The sequence below is a fragment of the Cynoglossus semilaevis genome, chromosome 9 (assembly GCF_000523025.1).
Source record: "Cynoglossus semilaevis isolate Cse_v1.0 chromosome 9, Cse_v1.0, whole genome shotgun sequence".
Classification (NCBI taxonomy): Eukaryota; Metazoa; Chordata; class Actinopteri; order Pleuronectiformes; family Cynoglossidae; genus Cynoglossus; species Cynoglossus semilaevis.
Genome location: NC_024315.1, coordinates 15617199 through 15627602, shown reverse-complemented (window position 1 = coordinate 15627602; position 10404 = coordinate 15617199). Strand labels below are relative to the sequence as shown.

Below are 10404 nucleotides of genomic sequence, written 5' to 3'. Positions count from 1 at the left end.
ATGTTTTCTGCTGATCTTTACACTTTGGTGATACCTTTGTAAAAATGTTTCTTTTTAATTTAGTCAAATAATGTGCAACAACAGACTCACTCACAAACTCACTGTTTTGATGCAAAATATATATTTATTTTGTTTAAAAAAAGAGACAAATAGAAACATTTAAAGTGGGATTCTTTCATCTCCTGGACTGAGACCTTGACCTTCGTTTCATTTCTGTGAAGGAAACACACAGAGCATGTGAATAAGTGTCTAATACTTATCATAATTGTAATATTTTTCGTTGGTATAAAAGTCAAAAGTATGTTAACATTTCAGTGTCATGTAAACTTTTAGCACAGAGGTACTAGATAAAAATAAATAAAATACTGTACCAGGTACTTCATGTTCCCAGGCGTCATCACAAGCCGGACAGCGGCGCACTGACCTTCCTCTAAAGTATTTGGCCACACAGGGGAAGTGAATTTTTACTCCACAAACAGGATTTTCACAAGTTTGGCACTGAAAGCAAAACGTGACAAAATGATTGTAATCCAAAAGTCAATATTACATGACAACAACAAAAACATAACATGTTAGTGCACGTTTTTTTTTTATGCAGTAGCTTGATGAAATAAATTGTGTGTTTTTATACTGCATTCAAATCAGCTTTAAAGAATTACAAATAAATGTAATCAATAATTATTTATAAATATTTATGCAATTTATTCATGAGTGATTTCATGTTCTGTTCACAATTGTAATGTATCAGTAAACTGATTAAACGCTTACCTGAAAAACAATGTTGTGACAGATGTGACACACTTTGACCTGCTCTGGATACATCGTGCGTATGTACGGCTCCATCTCTATGATACATCTGGTAGACAAGGTATATTCGCCTTGTTTCTGAGGATACACAACAGTAAACTAACATCGGGTAGTGTAGTAGTAGAGGGACTGGGCAAAGCAGATGCCCAGTGTTCCTCTAGTAGTATCAAAAATATTTAAAAACATTTGGAGTTTAATTACATCCTTGTTGCTACGTGGGGCAGTATTTACCTCACAGAGCCATTTGTCCTGCACCAGTCGCTTTAACAGCTGCTCCGTCTCTGTCTTTTTTAGTTTTTTTGTGGTCAAGGTGTCAGCACTGTTCAGGATGTCAGTGGATAACGCTAGACCATTGTCTGAGGCCACGATCAGGTCAATCTGTGTAGAAACATCCAAGTTACATTATGTCTAATTTCAACAGCACAACCAAATTTAAGTTTCCTCTTTTATCACTTGAGTAATAGGTGTTTCGGCTAGATTTGACCACCAGTATCAAACATTTACTGCTAACTGCTAAGTGTTTCTGGGCTAACTTTTAGACAAGTGATCATTTGAATCAGGTGTTTAGCTTTTCCAGGGTAAAGTGTTAGAGCAACGTTTTTGTCTGTATAAGGTCCTTACATGTTTCCCATTAATACAGACAAACTGTGTGAAAAGCTATAGATTTAAATCAGCAAAATAATAGGTTTAAATGAGGCCTGCCTTAAAATATAACCGGACTATAAACTGGACATTTTCCACTCAGGTCTCAAAAAATTGGCTACATACAACAGAGCAGCATTTGGCACTCATGTTGTTCTAATTTCCTCTAGTGACTCACGGTTTTCCTGAACAGCTCCAGCTCATTCTCGGTATAATCTGATGACATCCTGGTCACTTCGGTCTCAGCCATGTTTACCTGGACAGCAGTAGAGAAGTTGGCAGTTAACATCTCAGGTTGGAGATGAAAAAAATTATACACGCTTAAACACAAAGGACATAAAGAAGAATTAAAGAGACAAACCAGAGCGTAGTGTTGTTGACCACTCTCTTCAGACATGCCTTTTCTGATCTGCATAAACAAGGGCTGCAGCTTTGAGTTGATGGCATTGATGAAATTGTCCAGTTGGTCAGGGACATACTGGGCTAAAAAAAGAATTAATACCATGAATTAATACTATTGTGTTTTATCCACAAGTATAAACATTTAACTACTTTGAATGGTCCTAGATTATTTTGACACCACAATAAATCACTCACTGTTGTGTGTTTCACAGCAGTGCTGATGGAGAGATCGAGCTCCAGGTTCGTCAACACTGCCACAGGTCATCAAGGTCTGTAGAAACCTGCGATGGCTGTTTCCCAGTTGTTGTGACATGTTTCCCTGGACAAAATAAGTAGTGGTGAAATGTGAGATTGTGTACACTACTGGGTCAGTCATTCTGAGGTTTAGGAAATCCTTATTTAATGGTATAATCATTTAGTTTTGCCTCAAAATATTATAAAATGGTGGCTGTGTGGAAGTAAAAAATGGAAGAGAATATGGCATTTTAATACATTATTGTTATCATCATCGTTTTTTAAATATTTTATCAGTTAGACATTTTTGATAAATGCTTGTTGAACACAGTTCATAAAATCAATATGGTGCGGCGTTATCATGGTCATTGTTGTTGTGCTGGACGTAACATGCGTGGACTTCACATCACGTGCCACATCATTCAGCAGCAGTCATCACTCGTTTGTTGAAGCCATTTCCCTGAAACCTCATCCTAAACGGTCCCAGTTCTCGCAGTGCACTGTAAGTAATATGTAAACAACGCACACACACACTGGTACTGCCTAAAATCACAACAGAGTATGATTTTAATCGATATGCAAACCATCTTCATGCTCAAGAAGGGAGAACCTTGATATTGTAACAGACTGTGACACCGAACAACGTCACTGAACCCGCTTATACTCAACTGACTACGGTCAGTGTTAGTCTGTCAGTTTTAAATATCACTAAAATCAAAATCTAAACAGAGCAGTTTAATTTAAGTTTTAAGTTGAACTTGTCCAATAGAGAAACAGTTCCAGCGATTACCTGCATCATTTACTCCCAAATTTAACCAAAACAATGGTCGATATTTGTAGACCACTGTAATTTAATAGCACATTTATATAAACGTTAAAATTTTAGTAATTTCTGTTTTTTAATTTGAGTTAAATAATTATTACCGGGAACGAGCACTTCCGCCTCTTCACTTCTTCACTTCAGACTGGCAGGAGGATGTACATTTCCAGTGCCACGCAATAGCGCCCCCTGCCAGTGTGGAGTATCCTATCGCCTTTCAAATAGTGATATTGTGGATATATTCGTTTTATATTGTAGCTTTTATAACATATAACATTATTATTTTATTTTACCTAATTAACTACCTCTTGTATATTGGTGCTAAATAACTATTATCTTATACATTGAAGAAATTCTAGACAATATTTCTGAACACACTGGCTTTATTTATGAAGCGTAAATTATTAACACAAACAAAACATTTTCCATTTATAGTAAAAAACAAACAAACAGGCATTTTACCCATGGCAGATTTTTAAAAAAGTCAGCTGCTTTACACAGAATCTAACATATTAACCAGCTGAATACCATTATTCTTATTGACCAGCAATGCTAACAGGGGCTAGTTTCTAGCCGTGGATTGATTTAATTATTCAAACATACAAATGTTAGTATATTTATATATAAATATATAAATTGTTATTGTTTTATTTATAAATATATTAATAAAAGTACATTTAGCTCATTCCAACTCCCTGCAGTGCTTTTCACATTCAATGCATGTTGTTTCTGACTCATAACACTTAGTTGCATCATTTGTTGTTGTTATGGTTTGTTTTTTCACGGCTTTAACTGATATTCACAGGTGGTTTAACAGGTAATGACTTTACAACAAGGTGAGAACAGGCCTCTGGGGTTTAAAAGTTCAACTTCAATGTTTGTTTCAAACCAAATTACCTTATGATGTAATGATGCACATGAGTTCAACTTAATTTAACATTACATGTTAAATTACATGTACGTTTGGCTAACATTAGATGTGGTGGTTGGATATAGATCACATTTGGTAATTAAGCATGTAGAGAAACAAAAAATAGATTTTATTTGCTTGTTGTTAAATAATCTAAAGAAAATCTACCCAAAACAGCTGTCTTTGTACAGGGAAACACTCTCTATATGTGAGTGTCATTGAGTGCAATAAATAATAACGCATCAACGCAACACAAAATGTATGTTTAGTAATTATTTTGGGCAGAATTACAATTTTGGGAAAGATCAACTTAAGAGTTTTAAATACAATTATTATTATTGATTTTAATAAAATTTTATTTCTATTTTTTTATATAATTTAGACTTATTTATCCCAGGAAGTGGACACACGTTTTCCACAACAACCACAGAATGAGTTTTAAGCTCAGTATATTAAAAAATAAACATCTCTTTATTTGGGTGTTGTTCCAATAATATGACACTAGGGGGCTCTGTTGGTAAAATTTATGAAATAACGTAGTTTTGACATTTAAAATAACTCACCTAAGTTTTTCGTCCTTAAACACGTGTTACTTGTACAGTTACCAACTCTGACTTGTCGTACATACACGCGGGTTGCTTAATAGTTTTTTTTTCTACGTCTACTAAAACTGTTCATTAACATAAATAAATATAAACAAGTTTCGATCTACTAATTTTTTCAAGTGCAATTGGCTTCATATAAAAGACTCTGTCTGCTAAACTGTCCATGGTGATCATTGTCTGATCATGTGCTGGTCATGAGGTGTAGGAGACAGAACTAGGCAGATCCCAATGTCCGTTTTTATTCATAATTAATTATTATTTGAACATCGACCATGGTCAGCAGCACATGCTGAATGTTTTCAGGACATGGCATATATTTGTTCTGTGCAGAGTTCATTACATTGTGTTGTTTAATTGAGAACTTTAATTGTACATATGGTTAAAGAGGTCATATTTTTATCTTTTACTTGAATATAATTCTGTTTTGTTTGTTTTTTTACTGATGTTTTTTTGAAGCATTGAAATTTAAAAAGAAAAATGTTTTGAATGTCCACTGTTCTTTTTATTCACCTTATCAAGTTCTCTCTCATAAACAGTCAACATATAGTGTACTTACATAAATTAAAAGAACAGTTAACAAAGATAATATGTGAATATGGTAAATTGATCTTATTTATGTTGTAAAAAAAAAGGGGACAAAGCCGAAAGAAAAAGAAGATCTCATTTATGTTGTATGTTAGAGAGCCACACAGTAAACCCAAACCTACTTGGTCTCCCTAAAGCACGTCGACTAAAATATTGTTTTCGTCAAATACAATAATATTTCATCAGTTTTACTGGAAAATATTTTGTTTAAAGTCTTAAGTAGAAAAAAGTGACTTTTATTTTCTACAAATCAAACCTTTTTTGACAACACCTGTCTTTGTTCACCGCTATCAAATCCCTATTAATTATTATCAAATGTTGAAAAACTAAGTTTCATTTTCACAGTATTTAGCAGAAACAAAACAATAACGTTACTCTACTCACACAGTGTTAAACTTTGTTTCAATAAACAAATATTCAGTTCAATATTTAGCATATGTATGTACATACATAATTGTACCTAAAATTCCTTAAAGATAGAGATACATTTAGCATATATATTAATTAATAATCAATTAGACAGGATTTCATTGGTCATAAATGTACACACACACACACACACATCTCCTCACTTATTAGCATAGCCGCTTTTAATCCCGTTGTTTTCCCTGTCCATACGCTGTGGCCTAATTGAATCTTATTTTCATCACTGTGACCCAGACTTCATTTTTCTTCTTCACTGACAACAAAACCAGCTCAGCAGTCTGCTGCTCACACTGTGATGACACCTCCGTCTTCTTACAGAGAACAAGTCCAGGACCTACTTTGATGTTTCTCTGCTGTGAAGAGAAAGGTCAAAATAATAAATGTATGCCCAATTGATGGGTTGGCAGGGGGCACGGGGGATTCGGTGCTGGGTTTTGGACCAGTGATCCCGTAAAGGCACAATGAATTCATACAGTCGGTCACGGCCTAAGAGGAAAACAGCAGGCGTTCTCCTCCCTTGAAAAGGTTGATGTGAGTCTGTAGACGCGGCTGGCTCCTATACTTCCCACTCAGTTGCCAACACATTGCTCTCTCATTTTTCTTTCAAACGAAGGGATTATTCTCACACTCATGCACACACACATATAAAAACATGGTGAGATACCCGCATGGCTCTCTCCATTATACACAGTGGGCTGCTCCATTTAACTTTCATCAACAATATAACTCTTCTGAATCCGTATCGATGTAAACAACCTGGGGTTGATCAGGATAAACCTTAGTCACCAAGTCCCAGTTGGTATGTTAAATAATAGTTAAGCTGATTTGTTTTATGTAAATATTTCAGTCAAATAATGCATCAGGTATTCTGGGATGGAAAAGAGGATGGTGACTATTCTAGATGAACTCATGAAATGTGTAAAAATGTGGTATAGGTTTTCCCACGTTTTAAACCTTTGAGCTGAAATTAAAATCAAATACTCACTGTGTACTGATTACTCTAATGTTGGTCTAACCCTAGCCCTTTATGAAATCTCAGAGAAATAAAAATGTGAAGTAAAGACTGTTTCCCAGGTTGACAGTATTTTATTATTGCTTCAAAACACAATTATTTAATACATTAGTGACTCCAACAAAACTGTACTCTAACTGAAAAACAGAATTTAAATGTAAAATCGGTGCAATTTCTGCAGTGCATTTGCTCTTTTCCCCAGTCTCTGCTGTCCTATTCTTGTGCTCCTAGGGGTCCTGCCCCTCACTTTGGGAACCACTGCTTTAAAAAGAGAAAAATAAACCCTAAAAGGCAAACAATTTTGTGTCCAACTGCATCTGTTTCTGTAGTCTTAAAGTACACGTTGGATTCAAACCAAGCACAAGGCCTAATTAATGCCTCTTCATGTCATTGTTTTCTCAATTCTAAATTTTCTACGGCCATAATGATAACACTGTTTTTACAGTGAATCAATACTTTTCATGAATCGAACCATTCTTTCGATTCCCAATATGTTTACCATGTGTCTTAAGACCGTTCGATGCCACAGGGTGTGAGAGGAGGGAGGACGCTGTCGAAACTTCTGATGGCATTTTAATATTTTACAGCCGAACCTGACGAACTTTCTGAGTAACAAGACGACTCTGTTTTACAGACACGATGGTGACAAACAACCAGTTCGTCACCAGTGGGATCCCTCGTCCGTGGATTGAAGGCTAATTCCTGCAGAAAGACCAGGCCGATGCTGACCCTCGCTGCTCTGTGTCCTCCCTCCGGACACCGCGGACGCCGCCGCCGCCGCCTCGTCCTGTCACGGAGGCTCCGCCGCAGCCACAGCGTCACTGAGCTGCGGTCCTGCACAGACAAACCACACACTGTGAGTTCATGTTGTGTCTAATTCACCGGAGCTTCTGTTTTAATCTCTCTTTGTTCGTGTGCATGTACAGTGACGTATCACGGCTCAAATACAGCTGCGAGGTGGCACGTGATGCGTTTGAGAAATTCACTGCCGGTTGCTGGTATTTAATATAGTTATTGTTTTGTTTTTTTTCGTCAATGCATCATGTAGACAATCTTTGTGTCAAAGTTAGGGACCTGTTCATTTATTCCCCTCTCATTTTGACAGAATCGACTTTATTTGTTTTCACAATTCATGACCTAATCTAACTCCATAACAACATGATCTGGTTGGGAGATTACATTAGGAACAGGTGAAAAAGATTACAAATATTTACTCTCTATTTTTGAATGAAATGAATCGTTTCATCCAGTTACAGCTGCAGAAACTTCTACAACAAGTTCAGATGTTCAAGCGACGACAACCCTGCAGTACTGGGTTTGAGCAAAACATCACTATTCACTAACATTAGAAAAGCTGTTGTTAATTATTATTCAGAAAAATATATAAATGGGTGGAAGGGGAGAGAAACAGACCATTACTGTGGGAATGAAACCCCTAACACTGATACTGATACTTTATATATATATTTTTCTTTTTATTGATTCTTACTCAGTCAAACAAGATCTTTTGGTGCTGCTCTCCCACTGTCCACACTCTGCAGGAGTTAAAGTTTGTAGTTTAGAAATGTGCCATGACCCAGAGACATCATTTTATTGATGACACTTTCCAGCATCAGCCATTAACAAAAAAAACAAAACAAAACAAAACAAAAAAACAACAAGGACATTATGATGTGTTTGACACAGCAAATCTACTGGAGTCTTTTGAAATATTTTTTCATCAGAAAACCATTCATTTATTTTTATTTTATTTTATTTTTTCTACTTATTTATTTTATTTTTTTTTACAGATGAGACATTGTGTAGACAGTATCCATTCAACGTTTACAGTTATGCTTGTTTCTCCTCTAAGCTTCAGAGTGTGTTGGTGTGAGTCAGAAGGCCGGGGTCTGATCTTCATGAAACAAATAGTGTTTTATAAATTGATTGACTCGTTTGTAGTGTTTTCCTCTACTGTAAACCATTCCTGTGTTGTTTATTACCAGACATATGGTGTTTGTGCAACATTTACGTGTTTATTCAGCATTACACCCCTGGTCCTCATCACTTTTTCAGCCAACCTACTGCCTCTGATTATTTACAGTACAGGACAAAGTGGTCCAATCTACTCACAAGGTGTTTTATCCTGAATGTACAACACACAGAAACACACACGACCACCTTCAGCAGTATTATTGGGACTTTTAATATTTAATTTTATGCATCTCTCAGTGCAACTCAAACAAATCAAGAGTTGTGGACTTGTTTGCCGTTGTCATGGTTACTATGAAACAGTGATCCTAAGGTGAGGAGCAGTGAAAGGTCCGAGGATGGTTTTCTACTGCTTTAGATCAGGACATGACATCTGAGCATAATGGTTTATTTTTAAGATAATTACATTTGAATTTTATTGGTTTGTGTTTATTTATAGACATCCTCTTGGTTGGAGTTGTGTGTTCTATTTACCACAGCTGTAATTACTGCAGTTAATTTGGTGTGTCCTAAATTCAAGAGCTTTGCCAAGATTGCTTCTACAGAGTGATCCAAGTATTCTGGGTATTTACCAAGTCAACAGCCTGGCAAGTATTACCTCTGAATTTATCATCTGTAATGCACGACGCATCCTTTCATCACACTTAAAGAAGCACAATGTGCATAAATCACCACAGCCTGCTGCCTGACACTGAGGTCATGTCACTCTTTGACAGAGTCAGTACGTAGATTAGAACTGGGAGAGCTGTGGGCTGTACCCCATCATTTGCTCATTTAGGAAATTTACATGGGTTCTGTCCATAAATGACAGACAAACCTAAATGGGTCTTAGACCCACTTTACACCCCATCAATCCCACATGTTAGTGCTGACTTGGTCCTGCCCAAAATGTGCATTAGAACATTATTTTGTTGCATAAAGGTAAAACGTTTTTTTTAAATATTATATATATATATATTTAATCTTGTGTCAAGGTATCACAATATATCTTGATGACTGTATTAAGTGTTTATTGCATCTAAAATAAATATTTTTTAAAATAAATATTAAAAACATATTTAGAAATACAGATAATTAAATATAATATTTTATCATTGATTATTACATGTAAATATGGCAATATTATCAAAAAGAAGACTGAACTACCATTTCCATTTAACGGCAATCAGGAATGCTTAGAATTTTAAAAAAATGATTTGACCTCAGAGTTCAGTTTCAGAATTCAAAGTTAAACCACATCCCCTCTCTCTCTCCCTCTCTCTGTCTCTCTGTCTCCCCATGCTGGATTCAGTGTTTTGACTCTGTCTGCATCTCATTTGCACTCACATATTTTCACACTAACGACCCAATCCTAGGGTTGATTTTTTTTGTTCTCTGGCTGGGTTTTTTTTTGCCTGGGAGGTGCTAAAAATATTTATTAGTGAATTAAAAAATTGCATTCTTGGTCAAGAAAAGCATTTTTCTACCAAGTAGGGCTGGTTTTTGGGGCTGGGGGAAATCACGTAAACTCACTATAATATTCACATAAAGGCCGGCCAAGTCACATTCTTTGGCCAAATGATATTAACAGATCAAATTTGGATTTGAAGATTCCACAGAATCTTTCAGTATAATGTCACATTAATGTTGGAGAGAAGGTGCCGTGAGGCATCATTAGGTGTGTCTATCCAATGTCACCAAACTATTATTTATTTATTGCAAATATTTTTTTCTTTGTTTGTCAATGCGTGACAGGCAGAGCAATTAAATCCTTTTCCATTAGGGGGCAGCATATGGTTAAAACTGAAACAAGATACATAATTCGAGCTGTTGAAGAAGATCTTTGTGAGTGTCTTTCTTCAATTCCTGCCAGTACATCAGCAATGTCTTCAACTAAACAGGAGTACAATTTTGAGTAAAAAAAACTAGAAGTTTATTTTATTTCATTACATATACTTTTTGTGAAATTTTTGTTTGGTGGTTTGCCATGGGATTTTTCCTGATGACATAA

The 10404-nt window shown here is 35.8% G+C and overlaps 2 protein-coding genes across 4 annotated transcripts in view; one reads left to right on the top strand and one right to left on the bottom strand.

The window, feature by feature from the left end:
* Nucleotides 1-104: 104 nt before the first annotated feature.
* nsmce1 (NSE1 homolog, SMC5-SMC6 complex component) lies at nt 105-3132 on the bottom strand. Of its 2 annotated transcripts, none has more exons than XM_008317507.3 (8): nt 2876-2999; nt 2047-2170; nt 1811-1932; nt 1628-1705; nt 1039-1185; nt 769-885; nt 372-498; nt 105-213 (listed from the first exon to the last, which is right to left on the bottom strand). In XM_008317507.3, the coding sequence occupies exons 1-8, from the start codon at nt 2882-2884 to the stop codon at nt 176-178; spliced, it is 762 nt and encodes a 253-aa protein (XP_008315729.1). In that variant the 5' UTR covers nt 2885-2999; the 3' UTR covers nt 105-175. The 2 variants fall into 2 exon arrangements, with proteins under 2 accessions (XP_008315729.1, XP_008315728.2); XM_008317506.3 differs by lacking the exon at nt 2876-2999 and adding an exon at nt 3010-3132 and having other exon boundaries at nt 176-213.
* The window catches only part of LOC103384139 (homeobox protein MSH-C-like), a 33103-nt gene continuing 24875 nt past the window's right edge, over nt 2177-10404 (top strand). For both annotated transcript variants that reach the window (XM_025058700.1, XM_017035138.2), the window contains exons 1-2: nt 2177-2587; nt 7078-7299. The gene's annotated coding sequence lies outside the window, so the exon portion shown is untranslated. The remainder of the gene's footprint in view (nt 2588-7077; nt 7300-10404) is intronic.